We start from the raw sequence: 25,336 nt of genomic DNA, 5'->3' as shown, positions 1-25,336 counted from the left end.
GATCTTAAAACTGACTCCGGCCATTGCGAACATCCCCCACACACAATCCCTCAAGCCCCAAGCCAGGCAATGGACATCGCATGGACAAAAACAAAAAAAAATATTGAGTTGTTTTACAGTTTAACAACATTTAAGTCAAAATACCACTCAAACCAACAAAAAAAACAAAGGGGTTTAAAACCCTGAATACAAAGAGGTAATGCATTCAAAAAGCAGCAAAATATCATATAAGGGCTTCTTAGTGTGTTTAGATGTAATAAACATCATGCACAATATAAATTCTCTATTGAAATACAAGGGTGGCTACATGTTATTCAGTATCTTTACTTGTTAGCTATTTAGGACTATTGCCAAAAAATTTGACCATCCGATCACTGTGGACAGTTTGTTGTGACGTTGTGTCTGCTGTGATTTTTGGGGGAAAAAAATGATACATTTTGGGTGCTCTGATCAGATTTTTTTCTATGAGCCTGTGCTCGTTTCTATTTGTTTTTCTCTTTTTTTCATTCTGGGTTTTACACCAGATTCTTTAGCAAATGTATTTTATTCTGCGGAATGGTTCGGTATGAAACAAAGGCTAAATAAGAATCTGAAGCAGCTGCTGGCTGTTGAGCGATTCCAGGTCGGTGAAGACAAGGCCATCTTGTAAGATGAAAGGTTCAATAGCTCCACCGTGGAACAAAAGGCAGGATGACAGTGACATACATGCGCTGGCTGGTGACGGATGCCATGCTTCTACTGTAATTGGCGGGAGCCCTTCTTGCAGAGAGCCCGCTCGGCTTGAATCACATCGCAAGTCAATGTGTCAGCCAGGGGTGGGTGGCAGATGAAGAACGAGGAGCGTCAGCTCTCTAAGAAAAGGGAGAGGGTGACGATGCCTAGAAGACAGCTTGACGCGGTGTGTTTGACCAGTAGATGATCCATCCATCACTATGGGAGAGTAAATATGGACCCAATGCTGGCGGCAAGTTTTCTGGGTGTGTGACTGGATGATGGCAGCTATGTTATCTTTTTCATTCAAGGGGGTGTAATAGTTATTTCTGCTTTTTATTGTCATAAAGCTATATATATATAGAGAGAGAGAGAGAGAGGGAGAGACGCAAAGACAGAACACAGGCTTGGAAACGGGGCAGTGTCACAGAATCAGCAAGGACTTATAGATGCCATGTAGATAGCCACTAGAGGGAGCACTTATACTTCTGTATATGAAACAGAACCAAGATGATATAGAAGTTCCATATGAAAATAATTTAACCACTTCAATACCGGGGGGCACTTAAACACCTTCCTGCCCAGACCAATTTTGAGCTTACACCATCTCTGATCACTTTGATTTAGATACCGTATTTATCGTCGTATAACACGCACCCCAAGTTTAGGAGGGAATTTAAAAGAAAAAAAAAACTTTTAGGAGGGAAGTTTAAGGAAAAAAAAAAAACTTACATTTAAATGCCCATCAATGCAGCCTTCTATTTAGCCTTATATCAAATAATTATATTAACCACTTCAATACCGGGGGGCACTTAAACACCTTCCTGCCCAGACCAATTTTGAGCTTTCAGCGCTGTCGCACTTTGAATGACAATTGCGCGGTCGTGCTACACTGTACCCAAATGAAATTTTTATCATTTTTTTCCCACAAATAGAGCTTTCTTTTGGTGGTATTTGATCACCTCTACGGTTTTTATTTTTTGCGCTACAAATAAAAAAATACCGAAAATGTTGAAAAAAAAATGTTTTTTTTTGTTTCAGTTTCAAAACTTTGTAAATAAGTACGTTTTCTCCTTCACTGATGGGCACTGATAAGGCGGCACTGATGGGCACCAATGATGTATCACCAATGAAGTAGCACTGATTAGGTGGCATTGATGGACACTGATATGTGGCACTGATGGGCACTGATAGGCAGCACTGATGGGTGGCACTGATGGGTGACATGGATGGGCACTGATAGGTGGCACAAATTGGCACTGATAGCTGGCACGGATGGGCAGCACAGATGGGCATGGATAGGCGGCACAGATGGGCATGGGTGGGCACTGATAGGCGGCACGGATGGGCACTGATGGGCGGCACAGGTGGGCACTGATGGGCGGCACAGGTGGGCACTGATAGGCGGCACAGGTGGGCACTCATAGGCGGCACAGGTGGGCACTCATAGGCAGCATTGTATTATGTTATACTGTACTAATGGATGCCAATCAGTGCCAAACAATAATGCATGCCAATCAGTGATGCCCATTGTGGGCACTGATTGGCATCCATTGTGGCACTGACTGGCATCCATTGTGGCACTGACTGGCATCCCTGGTGGTTTAGGGAGGATTACCTTTAGCTGGGCATCTCTGGTGGTCTGGTGGCGTCCCTGGTGGTCCAGTGTCGGCATCCTCAGGGGGGCTGTGCTGATAATCGATCAGCACAGACCCCCCCTGTCAGAGGAAAAGCCGATCACCAGCTCTTCCTATTTACACTGTGATCAGCCATGATTGGACACGGCTGATCACATGGTAAAGAGTCTCCGTCGGAGACTCTTTACCGAGATCGTAGTTGCCGGGTGTCAGACTGACACACCGCAACAACGATCGCCACGATGCGCGCCCCCGGGGGCGGGCAGCGGCTCATAATCCATAATATGACGTCCGATCAGGATTATGCAACCACTTTGCCACCGTCAATTGCCTATAGGGCGGGCGGCAAGTGGTTAAACATGACATGCAGATTACCTTTAAAATAAGAACAACACAACAATACAACACTCTTGGCTGTGTACAGTAATTCTGTGAATCCATCAGGCCTCCACAACCAAATCACTTTTCTAACAGAAAACTTTATTTTCTGCTGGAAGATATTTATTGCCACCTTCAACCAACAGCCTAAATTTTTCGCACATTTTTTGAAAATGATGTGCTCCAATTATGAAAAGGAAGACGTGAGGTATTACATTTACAGTTTATTATCACTGTGCTTAATAGAAAAAATGCAAAGTGTTGCATTATCACATTGAGAGATTTCTCAGGCGCCCTAGAATAACAGATTGTAAGGGGAAGATTGGGCAGTAGCTGTATGTTTCCAATGTCCTGAATTAATCCTTTTCGAAACTTTACTGTCTGTTCTGTCGTTGTTTGTTATTGGTTGTCATTGGAGATGACTTTCCCTCGCGTGTTTCATGTCAAAAGCTACTTTTGTCAGCAGTAATGTAAGAGAGCATTGGGAACATATTCAGCTGGCATTGTAAATGTAGGAGTAGGATGACACCATGGGGTGTCACAGGTCCGGAGAAGACAATTGTAAACCATGTTTTTCTTCTATTTACCTTGATGAGCTGTCGGTATGTCGTCGTTCTGGGACCAAAACTTGTCAGTCTCAAGACCCCGTAGTGCCAGCGTGTCCTTGCTCTGGGACCCACAAGTACCAGCGTGTCATTGTTCTAGGGCACCTTTAATGTCAGTGTGTCACTGTTGAGGTACTGAATAAAGAAGGGCTTTCCACCTACGAGGCTCAGAAGCAAGCTCCTTTTCTGCAGTTTTTTTTTTTTTTTTCGAATCAAAAGGAAAAAGGGGATTTTTTATGGTGCCACCCACACACTAATATATAAAAAAATATATATTTTATTGTAATCCAAATTATTTAAAAAGGCATTAGGTCAGCAAAAACTGTCCTTTCTCTCATAAAACAATTTGATACATATACATCATACACATACATGAACCCTATATCAAAATCACAATGCTTGTAGCTCAACATGTTTTGCTTTATCTGCTTCTTCAGGAGATTTGTAAAGCATGTGCAACTACAAACAAATATATACAGTCAATATAATAGAATCAGATAGATCCATGTATCAAATGAATCTACAGTTGTGCTAATAAGTTTAGATACCCTGCCAGAATTTATGATTTCATGGCCATTTTTAAGAGAATATGAATAACACTAAAACGTTTCTTTCACTCGTTGTTAGTGTTTGGCTGAAGCCATTTATTATTAATCAACTGTGTTTAATCTTTTTAAATTATAATGGCAACAGAAACTACCGTATATACTCGAGTATAAGCCGAGATTTTCAGCCCCTTTTTTTTTAGGCTGAAAGTGCCCCCCTCGGCTTATACTCGAGTCACCGCCATCTGCCTGCCCGATCAGCGTGTCGTGCAGACAGACGGCGGCCATTCCACTATTCAAAAGCCGCGCCTCCCTGTCTGTGATAGGCGGAACACTCAATTTCCCAGCAGTCAGTGGTCCGCCTATCACGGACATCCGCTCATCCTCATACTACGGACGAGGATGAGAGGATGTCCGTGATAGGCGGAACACTGACTGCTGGGAAATTGAGTGTACCGCCTATCACAGACGGAGGCGCGGCTTTTGAACAGTGGAATGGCCGCCGTCTGTCACAGACGAGGAGGAGAGGTGCGGCGATCCTGGCATGGCCGCCGTATGTTTTTTGGCACACAGAGGCTGCAGAAGGACAAAGAGGCTGCAGATTGGCACACGGAGGCATGCACAGGACACAGGTAGGCTGCAATGGACACAGGGATGGTCACAGGGATGGACACAGGGATGGACACAGGGAGGTATACAGCTGCAGATGGGCATTGTTGACCCTCTTTTCCACTCTTTTAAGCTGTAACAGTAGCTGCTGCATGTCTCACCCTCGGCTTATACACGAGTCAATAAGTTTTCCCATTTTTTTTGTGGTAAATTAGGGGCCTCGGCTTATATTCGGATCGACCTATACTCGAGTATATACGGTACCCAAATGACCCTGATCAAAAGTTTACATACCCCAGTCCTTAAAGAGGAAGTAAACCCTGATGGGTATACTTCCTCTTTGATTCCCTGCAAAGGTAAAGCCTAATGGACTACTATGCATCGCATCGCATATGTGTCATTATGTGTCACTTACCTGACACAGGAGCCAGCGATGTCACCGCTGTCCCCTGTAGTTCCGAGCGTCCATCTTCTTGGTGGGTCTCGATGCTCTGGCAAATCACAGCGCCGGAGCATACGACAATCGTGGCATATCGCCGCGATCTGCGACTTGCCCAGTGCGCCTGCGCGCCGCTGTCTTCGGGTAAATATCTCCTAAACCGTATAGGTTTAGAAGATATTTCTTGGACCTACAGGTAAGCCTTAATCTAGGCTTACCTGTGGGTCAAAGTGGTTTGTAAGGGTTTACAACCACTTTAACATTCTGTATAAAAAAAAATATATTATTCAAAATAAAGAAAATAGATAATGTATTCTATCAAACATTGTGAAATATCTTTTTTTAAGTCCGGCTAGTTTATAAAGCTCAGAGTGGGTGCCACTAATGGGCCGACATTCAGTAGTAGTTAGGAGGTGGATCAGTGGTACAGAGTCTGCAGGATATGAACAGTATTTTCACTCTCCTTATGCTATACAGTTCTATATAGCACAGCATCTGTCATTCTGTTACTTATAGATATTTTAACATGTAAAAAAAAGATTTCTTGTAATGCTTGTAATTATCAAGCACATGAATTGCTTTAAAGCAAGGGTCTCAAACTGGCGGCCCTCCAGCTGTTGCGGAACTACAAGTCCCATCATGCCTCTGTCTATGGGGAGTCATGCTTGTAACCCTCAGCCTTGCAATGCCTCATGGGAATTGTAGTTCTGTAACAGCTGGAGGGCCACAAGTTTGAGACCCCTGCTTTAAAGCCTATGTGCAGCCAAAATCACAAACCAGAATATCGCAAGGGATATAACATACAATCAATATGATGTGTTCCTCGTGCCAATTCCACTTCTGTTAGTGGAAATCTTCCTCTATTCTGCCCCCTCCGAATCCCTGCAATCTTGCAGCCGGGAGGGGGGGCGGGCTGTAATATAACTAATGTGCTGTCACAAGCCCTCATCAGGAGAGCCTGGCTATGCTCAACCATTCCACCCAGCTCCACCATTCATAGAATATGCACTTCAGCTTCTATGAATGAAACTATAGTAGAGCTTCTATGAATGGCAGAGCGAGAAGGTGGGCATAGTCAATCTCTCCCTTACTGAGAGCCTGTGACAGACTGTTATTTGTATTAAAGTAGTAACAAACTGACATTTTTTTATTTTATTTTATACCTGCAAGGCAAAGTTATAATGTGCTGGTATGCATCGCATACTAGCACATTATGTGAAACTTACAATAGAACAAAGCCCTTCCTGCGCCGAGCTGTCGCTGCTGACAGGGCTTCCATCTTCACCCGTTTTCCTTCCGGGTTCGCAGATTCAGGCGGTTGTGAGTGGCCGGAGCCGAGATGGTGTCACTACTGTGTGGAAGCCGCTGTTTACAGCACAGGACTCTGAATGAACAGCCCGGGTGATGTCACCGGGTGCATGTACAGTAATTATCTCCTGAACGGTGCAGGTTTAATTGATATTTACAGTACCTATAATTAAGCCTTATTATAGGTTTACCTATAGGTAAAATTCATGTATGGGAGCTTACGTCCACTGACCCGTGCTACACCAGAAGAATATGGTGGAGGGGGGGACAGGACAAACAAAGATTTTCAGAAACAAGAGGAATCAGCACAAGGGATACATCCTACTGGCTGCATGTTATGTCCCTTGTTCCAATTTTTCTGTTTGTGATTTTGGCTGTATTTTAGCTTTAATGGACAATTATTAAGACAGATATTTCTACCCTCCTTTTTAATAACACATTACAGCCCACAGTCACTTCTAGCAGAGCCACTGCAGCGTTGTCATAGCGAACGCTGTCATGAATCAATAGTGGCTGTAAATGGGGGAATCATCCAGCATTGATTGGTGTGGAAGCAGGCGCAGAAGGCCCAGGAGAGGCAGGGAAATCCGTATTAAATTATCTTCCCTGAACTGTTTTGCAGAAAATCAATCGGGCGCCATCAGACGAGGAATGTTTCTTTGACCTCTTGAGTAAATTTCAGAGTAACCGGATGGATGATCAAAGATGTACATTAGAGGAGAACCAGAGCGCAGGGACGGAAACAGCGCCAACACACGTGCCAGCAATGGATGACCGGATATGTGAGTACACACGCATGCCATTCAGAATGATTAACCTACTGCAGTTTTTCGAGAAAGTGTCTTCATTTAACAGTGTGAGATATAAGTCATATGCCAATGGATTTCAGGTAACGCTGCAGGTGAGAACCAGTGCCAAGAGGAGCATCTAGGTTGCCACTGCTGATTGCATGTGAAAATACTAACTGCTTGGCTGGCACTGGCTTTAATACATTAAAGTGGTTGTTAACCCACTTCTTTCAAATCCTCCCATCCCCTCCATACCATTATAATAAGTGTCCCTGTGCCTGTGTATTGTAACAAAATCTGCCGGATTGTACCTATATAGACTCAGCTCCCAGCACTCAGCTGACTTGTCAGCTCTCTTCTCTTTCGGCTCACAGTTCCAGTGGGTGGGGCTGAGCCCTCTCGCTGATGTCAGCCAGGGAGGAAGGGGAGAGAGGAGAGACAGAGCTGACAGTCAGCTGAGCGCCAGGAGCCGCGGTCATATATATACAGATTGGCAAATTTTTTACATTGCACAGGCACACTTGTTGTTATAGTGCAGAGAGGATGGAAGGATTTAGCTGCAGATATGAAAGGAGCGCGGGGGGGGTGCGCACTGGTATGAGCAGAGAGGGAGGGGGGAATGAGAGCAGAGGAGAGACTGGAGAGCAGGGCAGCGTATGATGGAGGCACATACGTTGACAGCGGTGTCAGGGCTCAGCAGCCCTGATATATCGGAGTCAGCGTACGGGGGGGAGGGTATAGCCAGGCAGGATCATACAGGTATTTCAGGTGTTACAGGGGCCCAAATTATGCAGCACAAGCAGTGTATAACATGTTTTAAGGGAACAAGATCTGTTTTTTTATTTTATTTGGGTTAACTAACGCTTTAAGCCACTGGCATGTAACAAGCAAGTAATGACGCACCTGCTGATCTGTATACTACTTCTGAGTTAAGCGAGTCAGAAAGTATTGAATTTTGAAGACCAGCGTAACAGCTGGGCAATTAGCATTTGAAGTTACAGGGTCTGCATCCCTTTAGATGTGATTTCCTATTGGGGGTAGCTTACTAAAAAATAAAATTTTTGTTGCAGGGATGCCAAAAATCTCACTTGTATCTTAGTGTAGACCTCTGGAAAAATCAGTGAGCCAATCACAAAAGCAGGAAATTATATTTCTGGAGGGGCGTTCTGTACACATTCTGTGCACGGAACCCCTCCAGGTAGCCATATTGCATTGCACTTTACAGAAAATTGCAGTGCTGCAGATTGAAGAGGAAAGGTAATTTTTAGTAACGTTGAATTACAATATGACTTGTGTCACAATTGTATATGCTATATTATTTTTTTATTTGTCTTTTCTTTTTCCCCCCCATGAAAGTGGTGTTACCTTTTAAGACAAACATTTATGCAAAGACACAACAAATGAATAAAGCTCACATACTGGGGGCCCCCCATCCAATAACACTTTGACAGCAGTTTCAGGGAACACTACGATGACACCCGCAGAAGATATCACTTGTCGTCAGTGCAGAGCGGAGTCATAGAGATGCCTCTGGCCCTCCCCACTATGTGTTATCAGCTGTGGCAAAACAGGCGACAAGACTATCAGGACCCTGGACACGGGAACTGAGCAGAAAGAGATGCAGCCAAATGGGACTTGCCTGTAGCATCAACATGCACCACTGCCATATGAATAATACCATCATCATTCTGTCCCTGCTCTTATTCCAACAGCAGAACTAGATGATCACAGCTGTTTTGTGTAATCTAAACTTAACCCTAAAATTGCCATCTTTGTTTCCTGTTTAATAGGAAAAGCTATTGCTCTAATAGAATTCTAACCCAATTTTAGCCTTTAGAATCACAAAATCCAACGACACTGCACGTTTTATAGTCTAAGATGTGAGGCAGATGGATTTAATCCAATCTCATCTATGTGTGTTACGCCTTGTGCGCACACAGGTGCCTGAGCCTGGTCAACATAAATTTTGGCGTTTCTCCCCACCCAGGTGCTACGTAGAGCCTCCCATAAACATGAATAGCTGGGCGCGGCTGTATTCACGTAGCTTAAAGGGGTTATAAACCCTTGTTTTGTTTTTTTAAACAAACATGTCTTACTTGCCTCCACTGTGCAGTTCGTGTTTTGCACAGAGTGGCCCCGATCATCCTCTTCTGGGATCCCTCAGCAGCGCTGGTGGCTCCTCCTCGCATCGAATGTCCACATTGGAGAAGCGCTCTCCTTGGTGGACACCCGTGCGGGTGCGCTTTTGAGTCCTGCATCTGTGTCCATTCACACAGAATGCAGGACTTGGCCCTGCCCCCCCCCCCCCCCCCGGCGCCGCGTCATTGGATTTGATTGACAGCAACGGGAGTCAATGGCGGCGCTGCTATCAATCTATCCAATCAGGACAGGAGACACTAGGTAGAGCTGGTGTGCTCGCTGCCGGCCGGAGAAGGATCGGGGGCAGGTAAGTAAAACGGGGGCTGGAGGGGGGGGGGGGGCTACAGCACCACAGAGGTTTTACAACCCCTTTAAATGTATGGGTGTATGCATACACCAATATGCTATACTGGTGTTTACAACAGCCGTATATCTAGAATAAAGTTATTCATGTCTATGGGAGGATGTATGCAGGGAGATTGGCATGCCAGAATTTATATTGAAAAGGCTCAACTTCCAAGTGCAAAATCCCTTAATGTTTTACCATCTTTGTATAGTTTGTAATGATATATATATATTTGGGGGGCAGCCATATTTGCTCATTAGGTGTCAAGTTTCCTGCTTGGTGTTGTACTTTATTGTTCCCTGCCGGTTTTGGGCCAGTTGTAATTGAAAGTGTTTGTATATACAAAGATTGTTTATATTAAATTAATTTACACATACACATTATTTTTATACAGGAGATATATAGTACAGGACGCCAAGGTTGGGTCCTGCATGGGTGCTATATAGCACCGATATTTGGGTTATGGTCTTTAAGGGAAGTGTGATAGTATTCAGGGGGTCACCCAGGATGGCTTTAATCAGTAGAGGACTGACTCGCAGTTTTCTCTGTGTTAATAGATATTTGGGACCCGAAATTTTGGAGGCTCTGAAGTGATATTCGGGTAGGAAAGAGCCTCCACCCCTGACTACAGGGATTCTAGCACACACGGGGTAAGAGCCTCCAGGAAATGGCTCTTAAAGGCAGGAAGTGATGCTAGGAGTGGTGGTGAGGAGGAGTTGTGTGGAAGACACCTGTCTTGGAGAGCTGTGAGTTTTTCTGGGACTGCTAAAATCTTGGCATAACTACCCATCCACAAACTGTAAGGTGCCTTTTTAAGCCTTTTTAAACTGTAAGGTGCCCGGGGCACACCTATGACCAGGCTACTACTGTCCGTGTCACAGTGATACGGACAGTAGTAGCCCGGTCATAGGTGTGCCCCGGAGCATACAGCTCTCCCTCTCCCTTTCCTCTCTCCCTATCCCTCAGTCCCTCCTCCCCCGCTGGGGCCGCTGTGTGACTGGGCATGAGGTGCGGCGCATGTACCTGGCCGGGGGTGCTCCAGGCCTTGGCGGGGGGCTGCGCTGGCTGTCAGGGTCTGCCCTTTCTTTCCCTGCTATTCAGGCTGTTTGCCATGAGGGGAGGCTGCCGCATGGGCCGCGGCCAGTTTCCTGTAGCCTTACTCAGTGTATTGCTCTCAGTCATTTTGTCTGTGATTTTTTATTTTTTTTTGCTAGAACGGCCGGGGGCCATTTTCTTGTAGCCTCACTGTATGCTTCTAGAACAGCATGTTTTTTACTCTGAGCACTTCGTGACTAACACAGACCAGACGGCGGCAGCACAGCGCAGTACTCAGCCAGGGTGGTGAGTCCTGCAGGGGGGCCCCTCAGTCTGCGAGCAGCTAAGAGGGTGGGATTTTGTGTACCTTGTCTTAAGTCCCTGAGTTGTGGCAGGCGAGTGAGGGTCAGAATGGTGTCAGAAGCTGGCGCTTCTTCCCCAGCCATCACTGCTAACTGGCTCACCTGCACAAAATGAGGTGTATGTACGTTTTATCGGCGGTCCTGGAGACCTTTGGTGCCAGGGTGGAAGCAGCGTGCGGGCGCAGGGGGTAAAAAACACCCCCTGCCCCCCGTCTTCTGGGGAAAGCCCAGATTCAGACTTGGGCCCTGCGGCGACAGGCGACCCCTGTTCTGATGTGTCAGAGGATGCATTACGACCTGTGCTGGCCAAGGCCTTGGTGTCGCAGACGCTTACTGAATGTGCAAAATTGTTGCACTATGAACTGGAGAAACAACAGACATCCCCGGTCTGCGTTTGAACACCGTTTTCATATGTGGGCGGGACTTGCGTATGCGTTCGCTTCTGCGTACGAGCTCACGGGGACAGGGGCGCTTTAAAAAATGTTTTTATTATTGTTAATTTTATTTTTATTTTTTTTAGTTTGTCACTTTAAAAAAAAATATATAAAAAAATTGATTACTTTTATTCCTATTACAAGGAATGTAAACATCCCTTGTAATAGGAATATGGCACGATCGGACCTATTTACAGTGAGATATGGGGTCAAAAAGACCCCATATCTCACCTCTAGGCTGGGAAGCCTAAAATAAAATAAAAAAACGATCCCGTCTTCCCAGCCAAATCGGCGCTGTTAATTTGAATGCAGAGGCCGGGCGTGACGTCATAACATTGCGCCCGGCCTCCGAACGATCATAGAGACTCCGGGGACGATCTGGTCCACCGGAAATCTCTATGGTAACTTCCGTGGGCCGGTGGATCCTTTGACCGACTCACCGATGGAAGCGGTGAGTCGGTACAAGCACCGGAGGGAGCCACTATGATCGTTCTTATGGTGCAGGGAAAACGCCGATATCTGAATGATGTCTATGGCCTCAGGCATCATTCAGATATACCACCACAAAGCCCATGACGTCAATAAACGTAGTATGGGCGCCAAGTGGTTAATAATAAAAGTAAAAAGAACAAATGTAGTCAAAACATAGCCAAAGTTCAGTAACCAGAACGGATAGTCAGCCAAGCCAGAAGTCAGAGATCAATGTAGTGAAACAGCAAGCAGGATATGTAGCCAGAAGGGATGTCAGCAAAGCAAGTCTATAAACAGGAACGCAGGAGATCTTCTCTTTGATGTTGACCAAGGTAAAGGGAGAGCTCCTCTGGACTGGACAGCTTAAGTAGGCAGGACAGGATATCAAGAGCTGAGTAACGGTGGAGAGAGATGGGAGCTGGCAATTAGCTGCCAGCTGAGCAGCCACTCAGAGAAGGAAGGGCTGATCCCAGCCCTGACAGTCTGTCATTGCCAGGTGTATGTTTCTCAGATTTGCAAAGCCACCACCTGGTCTTTGGTTCACACGTTTGTGAAGTTTTACCAAATGGATGTTCAGTGCTCTGCTGATGCCAGCTTCGGCCATAAGGAGCTTCAAGCCTCTCTGAGATTGGGACCAGATTTCCTTGTTTTTTTTTTTTTTATTTGGTGCGCCTGTGAGCATAGTAAAATAACGTTATAATATTGCACTTAGAGAGGGAAGGAAGTGTACCTCTTGTTAATAAAGGAATGTGTCCTGTACGATTTAAAGTGGTTGTAAACCCTTACAACCAACTTTGACCTACAGGTTAGCCTAGATTAAGGCTTACCTGTAGGTCCAAGAAATATCTCCTAAACCTACACGGTTTAGGAGATATTTGCCGAAAGACAGGCACCGCTGTCTACAGCGCAGGCACTGAGCGCGCCGCAGTCAACGGCGATATGCCACGAGTGGCAGCTCCCGTGCGCATGCGTGGGAGTGATGTCATCGCGGCTTCGCCGAATGACAGCGGCGGAGCAGGAGACCCACCGAGAAGATGGATGCGCCGGACTACAGGGGACAGCGGTGACTTCGCTGGCTCCTGTGTCAGGTAAGTGACACATAATGGACTACTATGCGATGCAATGCGATGCATAGTAGTCCATTATGCTTTACCTTTGCAGGGAATCAAAGAGGAAGTAAACTCATCAGGGTTTACTTCCTCTTTAAAAAATTGGATTTTGGAGATTTTATCTATTTTTCCTGGAAATACAGTACAGGCCACCTGCTCATCTGTCCTGGTGTTTTTCCTTTATTGCTTGCAAAAAAAAAACTGAGAATTGCCTGGAGTAGAAAGGGCTATAAGAGATGTCCTACAGTTACATTTGCCAGTGTCTAATCACCTGAAGGTGGCTGTGCATAAACCGGTGTTTCTGTTTTAAAGGGGCCTGTGCCTTGTACTGTACTTCCAAAAATAATATTTTACAGGCAAGTCAAAAATCCCATTTTGCAGCCTCTATGCATCTCTCTCAGTAAAGTTTCCTTAAAGTGGATGTAAACCTGATTCATGAAACTTGAGCTGGGCACATATATCTGTAGTGTTTTCTTATCTTTCTTCAGAGCACTAAGTCCCATGGCTTTGTTCTGCTCCATTCCTGTTATCAGCATGATAACTTCTCACAAGTTCTCTGACACATGAGATAAAATCAGCCTGCAATTTGTGTTGTGGGAGGTTGCTATAAATAGATTAGCAGAGAACTGAACTATTCACAAAACAGCTCTGCAAGTCTCTGCCTATGTGTAGTGGAGGTGTGTGCCTTTCCTCCAATCAGATGTCTTGGCTTTGTGCCCAAACTTCACACTCTGAACAGGAAGAAAAAAATCTGTAACACCGTGTGCACTTTCTAAAGAATATATAACGCTGAAGACATCAGATATACATGTAGAACTTATGTAGGGAGATTTGTTTCACTCCTGTGTATCATCTGAGGCTGTTCACTTCACTGGGTATATGTGAGGGTTTACATCTACTTTAAACATTAGAGATTCCCCTTAGTAGGAGAAAGGAGAACTGACACATTACCACCAATGATGCATTTTTTGTTCTTCCAGCTGCCTCTTCGCTCATGGCATCTCCTCAGACAGAAGAATTCTTTGACCTAATTGCCAGTTCACAGAGCAGGCGACTGGATGACCAGAGAGCGAGCGTAGGGAACTTGCCTGGTCTACGACTAACACATAACAACATGGGTCATCTAAAGGTGGAAGGTGACCACCAAGAGCCAGGTGATGAATTCTTCAATATGCTGATGAAATGTCAGGTAAGTGGACCATTTGTACAACAAATATAATTCTTGTCATGGTTGCAGCAAATTGTATGTAAAAAAATAAATAAATAAATAAAAAGAAGAAGCAGAACAGTTTCAGGACAAAGTAACGGTTCTTTTTATAACACAGTTTCTTCACTATTATTTACTTACCTTCCCCATGAAACTCTGCCACCAGCCGGAGCTTTGTGAAATGACCGATGCTTTTGGGTATAGGGGAGCATGTTACCCTCTTCCATGTCACCCTCTATACAGTGCACAAACCCTTGATGGCCAATCACAAAGAGTAAACACTGCCACGCTGAGACTGCAAAAATGTCCTTCTAAGTTCCACTGCAGGTGAACACAGGATAGGATTTGTGTACTCCCCATGAAATCCTTTTTCTTAAAGTTATTAAAGCGGGAGTCCACCGGGACTCCGCGTTTTTTTTTTTTTTTTTAAAAGCTAGCAGCTACAAATACTGCAGCTGCTGACTTTTAAAATAGTGACACTTACCTGTCCAGCGCGCCCGCGATGTCGGCACCCGAAGCCGATCTCTAGGTCGCCTGTCGGGTCCTGCCGCCGCCATCTTGGGTATGGGAATCAGGAAATGGAGCCTTTCGGCTTCATTTCCCGATTCCCTACTGCGCATGCGCGAATCGCGCTGCGCAATAAGGACGCTCCCCGCTGCCTCTGGGATCTGTGTGTTTCCCAGCAGGCAGCGGGGCACTTGCGGGAAGGGACGGGTAACTTATGCCCCTTTCCGCAGAGAGCTATCCCGGAAGTGGGTGCAGTTACCTGGATTATCCAGGTAACTGCACCCCCCTCCCCCCCCGAAAGGTGCCGATTGTGGCACCAGAGGGGGGGAGGGTTCCGATGAGCGGAAGGTCCACTTTAGGGTGGACCTCCGCTTTAAAGGGATAAAGGAAGTATTTCACATTCCATTCAGGTTATACTGTCACCTACAGGCCAGCCCAGTATAACCCATCCTAATACCAGTCTGCCTCAGTTTTTTAGCAAGCAGTAACAAGAGCATAATGAAAACTACAGAGTAATAGGACCTGTCTTCACCTTCGGAACATCCAAAAGCAGTTCAACTGAGGGTTAGGAAACACTGCTAACAGGGCTAGTATTAACAAAGAAACCTAGGGAATGTTTACAGCTTAAATAGGAAGTAAACCCTGATGGGTTTGCTTCCTCCTCATTGATTCCCTGCAAAGGTAAAGCATAGTAGTCCATTATGGTGTCACTTACCTGACACAGGAACCAGCGAAGTCACCGCTGTCCACTTGTGTACAGAGCCTCCATCTTCTTGGTGGGTCTCGCTGCTCCGGCGCTGTCATTCGACGGAGCCGCAATGACATCACTCCCGCGCATGCGCACGTGAGCCGCCACTCGTGGCACATTGCCATTAACAGTGGTAGACAATGGTGCCCGTCTTTTGGCAACCTACACGGTTTAGGAGATATTTCTTGGACCTACAGGTAAGCCTTAATCTAGGCTTACTTGTAGGTCAAAGTGGTTTGTAAGGGTTTACAACCACATTAAGAGCCCCCTGAAGGTTCCAAGCTGGCACTGGATGAGGCCTCAACCCCTGCCCGGTAACAAGAATATAAAAACAAGACAGGTGGCAATTTAGTATGGGGAAAACCATACCCGTCGCCAGAAAATAGCCACATGATTAGTAAGGAAAGTCTCACAGGGGAGTGAAAATCCCAAACCAGATGCCTTAAGTCTGGAAACTGGTCCACCTGTCCAACCGGAATGGAACAAAAACAAAATCCCTACAGTAATCAGCCAATGCTGAGAGAAAAAAAAAACCATAGCCTGATCAGCAAGGAAAAGGACTGCCCCTAGGAGAGCCGGGACTGGACCTCGGGACCTAAGAATTATGTGCTGGTAGGAAGAGATCAGAGCCACCTTAAAGCGGAGTTCCACCCAAAAGTGAAACTTCCGCTTGTTGTACTCCTCTCCCCCCTCTGGTGCCACATTTTGTACCTTTCGGGGGGGGAACGACAGGATACCGGTCTTTCACAGGTATCCGGTTCCCACTTTCGGGAGCCTCAGCCGTGGGTATTGATGTCACTGCCAAGGCTCCCTCCTCCTTCCCCGGTCGCTGGGCCAGTAGGAGAGATTAGTGGAGCCTTGTGCATGTGCAGTAGGGTTCCCGGCGTGAAGCTGTAAGCCTTCACTTCCAGATTCCCTTACTTGCAATGGAGGCGGCATGCACCCGACAGCTGATGAAAACATCAGCTGCGGTGCCAACATCGCTGGACTCCAGGACAAGGTAAGTGACCAATTATTAAAAGTCAGCAGCTGCAGTATGTGCAGCTGCTGGCTTTTAATTTTTGCAGCAGTGGGCGGACCTCCACTTTAAGTGAGAAAGCGGACCTAGGCTGCACCTGATCCCATAATGGGTCCAAGAGAAAGATTCCATGCATGTAGTGGCTGTCAGTACAGGCACGTCCCACATTTATAGTCGATGGCTACCAGTGAAGAGTATACCATTGGTTCCTAAGAACACAAAGAACCAAAGTTTGATCCTTATGCCCCGTACACACAAGTGGAATTTCCGTCGGAAAAATCTTGGATGTTTTTTCCGACGGAATTACGCTCAAGCTTGGCTTGCATACACACGGTCACACAAAGGTTCTCGGAACATTTGAGCGTCAAGAACGCGGTGACGTACAACACTACGACGGGTTGAGAAAGTTCCGTGCTTCCGAGCATGCGTCAGAATTTTGCGCGTCAGAATAGCTACAGACGATCCGATGGAGCATACCTCATGGTCGGAATTTCCGACCAAAAGCTCACATCAGACTTTTGCTGGCGGAATTTACGATCGTGTGTACGGGGCATTAGGAATCAGCATGGTCAAATGACGTTAGGTACATGGGAACTCCCCATACAAAATATAAGCAGGGGAACAAAGGTACCCAAATTTGTAAAAGTAAAAAAATGCAGACTTAAAAGAGCTGAGGACCAGTTCAGTTTCCACCTATCTATAGGCAGAGGTTGGCAACCCGTCAGTCGATGGCAGATGAGTAGACTGCAATCTTTCCTTGCCGATCCCGGGAACTTGGACAGGAGGGGCAGCATTTATTGGTAATGACTCCCTTTCCTCATGCAGCTGCTGAAAGATGCCTTTTCTCCTCTCCCTCCCACTGGTATTTAGCGACTGCAGGAGGAAAGAGGATCACTACCAGTAAATGCCATCTCTCCTGTCCCTGTTCCTCTTCTTTTGGCTAACCAAACAAGACACCATATCCAGCTGCTACAGAGGATGTTTTCAGAATGGAATGGATAGAATGTTTCAGGATGGAGGATGCCATTTACTGGCCCATTCCTTTCCTGAATGAACACAGTGAGTGAGCAGTACCTTTAGTTATGAATAAAATGTCTCCTGCTCATTCAGTTGTAGTGCAGCTGAGGCTGCAGGGAAAGGGACTGGGGAATCTCTGATCTCTGTCCTCAGTCCCTTTCTCTGTCTCAAAAGTGAGATATCTATCTGTTGCCCTACTGACATTGTCCACTGCTCTACTGACTGACATTTTATTTTTATTATGGCATTTGTTTTATTTTATTACATATTTGTTTTTTGTTTTTACTTTTTGTTAGGCCTTGAAAGTAAATTTCTTTTAAAAAAAAAAAAAAGGCGGAACCCCGGTGATCTTTGATCTCTTTCATGTTGTTCAGATAGATCTCTGCCTCTCAAAGGGAAACATTGCTAAAAGAAATCCTGTCTTTCCCTGAGCTTTGAAAGGGTCAAGTGTTAAACCGTTCCGCGGTTAAAATAAAATGGTTGCAAAGTAGGAATTTTAAAGGCGCCCAGAGATCCAAACAATGAGGTAGCTCATGCTGCGCTCGCGCGCTAAGGCAATGACATCAGCCCTGGAAAACTCGCTGTGGCAAACTTGTTACCAAAACAGGATATGGAAAGCGTTTTTACACAGATCCCATAGCCCAAAGGTCACTTTCAGGCTAGCTCCACAATATTCCAGCCAGCAGGGTCTGGTTACAGACCTCTATGAGCTAAGCTGTGGCTAAGGCTGTTCTGGGCAGCTGCAGTTGTAGAGACCAGTTCTAGCAGTGATGTAGAGAAGAGTCTTGATTAGAGAAGAATCTTGATTAAATAGAAAAAAATAGGAGAAAATGCTATAAAAAAAAAAATAGGTTAGACTTTTCCCAACAGTTGAGTTGAAGAACAGGTATTTACCTTCCCAGGACACCAAAAAAACCAGAAGCATGCTGGTTGTAAGAGGGATTATCCTGGGCTGGCCTACAGTTAATTTTTTTGCCAGTCCCCCTGTAGGATTATACCTTGGAGGTAAACACTTCCTGTGTCCCTCAAAGAACAAGAAAGAAATTAAAGTACGAGTAGCAGAGGAGGATGCTTTAACGAGAACTTGTTACTTTGACCTGATGGGCAAAATGACAGGAACACTGAATAAATCTCAAGATAAAATGAAGATTTTGAATCTTATACCTTAGCTTATTGTGAACAGTAGCAAAATGGAGGCTTCTCTGTGTACTTGTTCCTAGTTACAGCAGTTTTATAGTAGGATCATGCAGCGGATTGTCAGGGACTGGCCAAATTTCCATCAGTGTGTGGCTGTCCCTGCTTGACAAGTTGATAGTTTGATTGACTTCTTTCAAAGGGACATGTTGAAAATATTTCCTCAATTAGCGGCTGCGGCCATTGAGCAGTGTACTCTGACCACAGTGGGTCTCGCTGTCAAAATATAATGTCCCTGCTGGGGGATTCCATTATCCACCGTGTTTGTGTGGATGGAGGAGTGTGGCTAGCTGACAAAAAACAAAAGTTTAGGACCAACTTTTAAGTGTCTAGCCAACACTGGTGGGGGGGGGGGGGGGGGGGGCGTTGTGTAATTCCTGCTGCCATGGAGTCCATCACCATCAGGAAAGGAAAATTACTGTAAGTATTTGATAGGAAATTTACAGTTTTCCTGACCGACTCCATGGCAGCATACGTATGGGAACTAACTCGCCATACACCCAATAGCCGGGGAATGCTAACCCAAATGCTTTAATTTGTACCATCAACAGACAGGACTTGCAAGCCAAAATAAACAGAGGATAAGGAAGCAGACTCTGCATAATGAGTGTAAGATATCCGGGTGATTCAGCTCAAATGGTGCATGCGGTTTCAGGAACATGTGTCAGTCCACACTGTATTTTAAAGGCTTGGCAGTCCACTTTTTTTTAAAGGAAGCAAAAAGTTCAAATCAAACAGAAATTTCCCTTGCAGGAGGTTCCACCATTATTGCATCATAGTTATTCAGCCTACCGACTACACAGCTGTGTCAGTCCATAGGTCTGTTCCTCAGACCTGTATGCTTGGGTCAAGCTCTCTCCTAGCTTGCCCAGGGTTTAAACTGCCACCTGCAGTCTCTCTAAAGAACGTGCGTCCCAACACTCACACACAGACTCGTGTTTGTACGGCGGAGTCCTCCTGTGTCCTTTGGGGAAGCGGTCTCCAAGTGGGATCCCTGAACTCTATTCCTGGGATGTTTATGAACCCAGCCCACAGGTGTGCAATCAGCATGCCTCTGTTTACAAGAACCAGGGTGAAAATGCTAATCCACCCCGTAAAATGGTGTCGCCTCTCCACTTGAGCCATAAATATATTGATTGAAGACCACCAGACCGCCCTACAGACTACTTTGGGAACCACATGCTGCGAAGCTGCCCAAGATGTAGACCCACTCCTGGTCGAGTGAGCAGACATTACCTCCAAAGGAGCCAAGCCCTTGGCTCTGTGAGCCTGTTGGATGGTCTATGCAATCCATGCCACAATTATCCTCGATGAGGCACGTTCCTCTGTCCTTTCTGGCAAAGAATGAACAGGCATTCTGAAGCCTGAAGGAAGTTGTAGCTTTGTAGATATAACTTCACAAAATCTGAGGGATTCCTAGAACTGAAGGAAGGCACGGCTGGGAGACAACTCAGGACTCCCGGTTTACTAGACATGCGCTTTAACCAACTAAGCCACAGCGCACCCTCTCCCATGTCTAAAGGACGCAAGTTAGAACTCTAAAAGTTGGCAGCGCAATTTCTTGGCTCCCATGAAAGACTGATGCATCCTCGGGAATTGAGTCAAGCATAGGCAACGGCCCCGCTTGAACTGGAAAGAACGTTAAGCAAACTTCTCCATGACCAGTGAATCAATCTTTGAGGCTTTCTATGCTGATGTGATAGCCAGGAAAAAAAGGGAAACTTGACAGAAAGGCCTTTTAAAGGAGACAGCCCTAGAACACTCCACTCCAATTCCCGAGAGGGGGTTGAGAACAAGAGGGAGACTCCATTTGGAAAACCTCTGCTTACTCTGAGGTCTGTGCCTAGCTGTTCCTTTGAAGAATTGTTAGACAGGAAAGGATGCCTACACTGGAATACACCTGTGAAGGCCGATAAAGCCGATACTTGAACTCCGAGGGAGCTGACCGATAGAGCCAGATCCAAATCTGACTGGAGGAAGCCTAGCATATTTAGAACTTCTAGATCACTACATGATCTGTCAGCAGCAGACATGCATTGAACAAACTTTGACCAGATTCTCCCATAAACGTTTGCGTTCATTCTTCTAGTATTCAGGAGAGCAGAGATGACTCTGGGGTAGCAGCTGAGGACCTTCAGATGCAACCGTGATGGACATGGATGTAGACTTGCATCCAGTGACAGTAGGTCTGGCCTGAGGAGAAGGTGCACTGAGTTCCGAAAGCTGAACTATGCTAGCAATCTGAACCATGGCCCAATTGCCCAATAAGGCATCACTTCCACAACCCCTGTTCAGAGTATTTGTAGAAAACCAGAGGTTGACCAGGACTAGAAGGAATGCACAGGTCCTACTGCATTTCCAATGATCCATCAGGGCATCTGCGCCTGAAATGCTACACATGTAGAGACCATTCATTGTTGTCCAATTGGACTCTGGAAAGCGAGTATGTTAGAATATTTTGGACTCTGGGGACATAAGCCGCTGAGATGTAAGCTTGATTCTTCTGCGCCCAAGACATACATGGCACTGCTTCCTGTAATGGAGAACAGGCTGTGAGTCCCCCTTTGTCTTAACGTAAGAGGCCGCCGTAGTGTTAACTAACCTAAGAGCACTGACGCTCCCTTCGTTATATAGTGAAAGGCCTGTAGGGTGCAGAAGGCTGCTTGTAGCCTCAGAATGTTCAACACAATCTTGTGAAATTTACAGCCTCGTCTGCCTTGAGCTCTCCCGACAGACAGGAAGCCCCCCTACTGCTAGCATCGGACATGATTGTGAACCAGGAAATGGGACAATGGAATGGCAAATGAGCCAGTTCCTCCATTGTAGCCACCAGGGTACTTTCTCTCATGACTGAGGTTATGTAGATGACCTAAATTCTGCTTTCTGGCTCCTCCTGCTGGAGAAACCCCTTCTGGAAGGGCCACCGTCTCCAGCTTCCACTTGACCCTTGAATCGATTAGACACCAGAGTGGTAATCACTTTAGACACTAAAAGGCACTCAGGTGGGAAGAAGACAGGGCCAGGAATATTCTGCTCCAGAACATCGGGATCCAGAGTCAAGGCAACGGTCCTCTTGATTATATTGAACTGACCCTCGAGGCACAGAGGAGACTGAGTGGTCTCCAGGCGACTCTTTTTTCCAGATTCAGCTGCCAGCCCAGTTTGAGGATCATTGAAAAGACTTGAGCTTTCGGCTCCAGCAGCTGCCCTCTGTTTTGGGACAGTAGAAGGACATCCACATAACTATGCAGGCATATGCTCCTTGTTTTGATAAAGACTTTAAAAACCAATAAGACCCTGAAAACACACAGGGTGATGTTGAAAGCTCAAATGGCTGGAGATGGTCTTGACCTACAGCAAACCGAAGGAACTTGCGGAAGTCTTCTACAATGGGCACATGAAATTAGGCATCTTAGGTCTATTGGAAACAAGTCAGTCACCTGGCTGGACCCCCTGTGAATCAGGGACAATGTTTCACCCTTGAACCTCTCCTTTGCTGAAAATTGCCTTAGCTGCACAAGGTCCAAAACCGGCCTCCGCAAGCTGTTCCTCTTCATGACCATAAAGAGGGGCAAGTACCTGCCCTGAAATCTCTCACATTCAGAGATTGGCAAAAACTTTGCGACAGTAACTTGCGTAAAGCATGAGTATATGCTTCCTTTATCTTTATCTTCCTTTATCTCAGAGTGAGGTAAAATCCGTTGAAATGAATGTCCTGAAAAGACCACTTTGATGTCCCAATAGTCCGAGGCCCAAACTCAGTAGCTTCTTAGATACCCAAGTTCAAGCTTTTAGCATACTCCTGAGGGGATATCTGGTCTCTTCACCAGATTTTCCTAAAAACCCGATCTGGTCTGTAAAACGTGCAACCCTCGCACGGTCTGAACTTTGTTCTCTCATCTTCCCGCCTATTGGGGGTCTGTCAGGACCCCAAAACTTGTCAAATGTGGCTCGGGTTGCGGTGCTTGCCAAAAGATGAAGCTGCTTCAAAGGGAATGCTATATTACGCCTGTTAGAGACGGGATCAGCAAGCCCAGGCCCCAGCCATAGCACTCACTTGCCATAACTGACAATAGCATAACCTGCGCCACTATGCGGATGATGTCAATTGGAGCTTCACCATGGAAACCAACACCAGCTCCGGTGCCTGAACTACAGAGTTTCTGAAAACACTAAATACTGCATCCACATTTTCATTCTTTTCAACATGGCCACAAGAGCCCAGGCCAACTTTCGGGCTATTCACTGCATCTTCCAAGGAAAAGCTACATGCTTGCTTAGAAGGGGAGGTATATCTCGCGACCTTGCTCCACTCATCCAAAATGATGTGCCCCGTTAGTAATGGGGAAAATAGAACACTCTCTCTAAGGCTGCGTCTCCACTATTGTGACCCCAAAGTCCCATGATTTAGGGTGCAACTTTGATCCAATTTTAGTGTCTCTGGATCAAAGCTGCAACAAAAGTCACATCAAAATAGTGTAAGAACCTTTCCAGAGTCGCTGCAACCTTAAGTGGCATAGATTGGAATGGGTGCCATTGAATCAATGGGCTGTGACTCATCCTGTGACTCTATGTGTCCAAAGTCGCATGACAAGTGGCACTAGGAGGAAAACAGAGCGCGAGGTGCTTACAGAACTTCCTCTTGCTTTGCAGTAGACTCTACAGGTTAAATTCATGTAGATGCAACCATCATTGCCTTACCCAAAAGGCATTACAAGGGTAAAGAGACTCATCTCCCTCTGCCTCACTGTCTGAGGTCTTCATAGATTGATGGCTTTTTGTGACAGTTCCAGTTCTTCCTGGTCATCCTAGTGGGAGAAAACGCTGCAATGGCTGTTGAACTTTGCATGTGGCTTGTAGTCCACTCTTTAAGGGATTCTTTCACATGTGCCTCACCAGAGATTCCATTTGCTAGAAACTACATTCCCCTTTTCCAAACTCCTGGGCTTAGCATAGCATTAGTAGCCAGGTCAGCAAGGAAAGGAAAAGGTTAAACCCACCCGCTCATACCTACTGCACAAGGGCTGGCCACGTGGGGGGGATCATTGAAACATCCACAGTGTAAAACTGTACAGACAGACAACCTGCACAGGCAATCAAATCATAGCAGAATCACACAGGCAGCATGCACGGGTGTTAATGCAGAGCTGTGATGATGGCACACAACATTTAGGGAAACTGCTGCAAGCTGCCCACAGAGAAATCCCAATATCAACAGTACTGACCGCTGATTGAATTTCTCCACTGCATGCACTGAGCCCCTGGGCAGGACTAACCCAGGGACAGCCTGCCGGAAGAGAAAGCAGCGCTCCAGCTGCCATAGACTGGAATACACTAGAGCCAGGGAAGAAAATGGACAAACAGAAAAAAAACACACATAAACTGCTGCCATGGAATATGTAATATAAATATAGACATCACTGCACAAGGCATGAACACAGATCTGCAATTCAATCCTGCTTCCACGAGAAAACTGAGCCAGGTAGGCTGATCACGCCGTACTTGGGGCAGATAGGGCCACCAGCTAATAGCTGGGCAATCTGGCCATTGCACCGCTTGCCTGACAATGACCAGGCTTCAAATCTTCCAGCGCCTCTTCCATTTGCCCACTCCATACCCTGGTAATAGCCCAGGCTTATCACATTCCAAAACGGTCTCTAGGAGGACAAAAAAGGAACGCGGCCTCTGGCTTAGAGCAAAGATTTATGGGAGTGGGATCAACCCATACGTATACTGCCATGGAGTTGGTCAAGAAAACTTTTTTTCTATTTAGGTTTTGGATAAATCGGGAAAGGATTAGGAACCCTGTTGGGTTTTGAAGAAAGGGTTGTGCCTAGTGTGAAATTGTTCCTGCTGGCCATTTAAAAAAAAAAGGAAGATTATTTTGCATCTTGGTGTGCAGCATTCTTGTTACTGATATAAATGATTGCTTTGGTGGAGATGAGATGTGATTGTGGAATGGGACCCGTCCATTGACCTTTTGTGTAGATCTAGAGCAGGGGTCAGCAACCTTTTTCCATTTAAGGGTCAAATTCACTGTATGTGAATGCATAGAGGGCCGCATTCACCTGCTAATAAATTATCAAAATATTCCTAACATAGTAATAATAACAATACAGATTTACCTCACTTTAAAAGGTTTTTCACTAATACAAAGCCAGCTCACCCTGAGGGAGCATGTGGCTGGGGATTCATATTTTACTGACCCCCTCCCGGGTCTGGAGATGGGGGGCCCCATGCCCAAGTGAGATGGGGTCCCTGTCCCCAGGGGTGATGGGGTCCCTATTAGGGCCCCCCCCCCATTGCAGTGTCCTCTGTCCTCCCTTCACATCACTCCCATAGTTGTCCTCTGCCCCTCCCCCCATAGCAAGTTTCCTGTGCCCCCCAGAGCAGTGTCCTCTGTCCCTGTACCCCCTTCCCCCCACTGTAGTGTCCTCTGCACCCCACGCACACAAAAACACACACTGTGTAGGCAGAACTCTCCTACCTTGCACAGGTGTAGCGCACAGCAGTGAGCGGCTGGTATTACAGGATGGGCTGGATGGGGGCGGGAGCTTCTGAAGTTACATTTTTACATCAACAGGCTGGTGATTGGTTTCTAGGATCCCCGGCAACCAATTACCTGCTGTTTAATGTAAAAAGTTAACTTCAGAGATTTCCACCACCATCCAGCTCCGTAAAATATAGCCGCTCGCCGCTGTCCAATGAAGAGGACATCAGCGAACATGT

General features: G+C 46.1%; 1 protein-coding gene across 2 annotated transcripts in view; it reads left to right on the top strand.

Annotated features, from left to right (window-relative positions):
* Window positions 1-25,336, top strand: part of GPSM1 (G protein signaling modulator 1) — a 391,197-nt gene that overhangs the window by 355,841 nt on the left and 10,020 nt on the right. For both annotated transcript variants that reach the window (XM_077468201.1, XM_077468202.1), the window contains 2 exons: window positions 6,855-7,014; window positions 13,897-14,105. In XM_077468201.1, the coding sequence (XP_077324327.1) occupies window positions 6,855-7,014; window positions 13,897-14,105 (369 nt within the window). The remainder of the gene's footprint in view (window positions 1-6,854; window positions 7,015-13,896; window positions 14,106-25,336) is intronic.

This window comes from Lithobates pipiens, unplaced genomic scaffold (genome assembly GCF_037356315.1).
Source record: "Lithobates pipiens isolate NorthernLeopardFrog02 unplaced genomic scaffold, aLitPip1_a1.2 Scaffold_11, whole genome shotgun sequence".
Classification (NCBI taxonomy): domain Eukaryota; kingdom Metazoa; phylum Chordata; class Amphibia; order Anura; family Ranidae; genus Lithobates; species Lithobates pipiens.
This window is presented reverse-complemented; position numbering and strand designations above follow the sequence as displayed.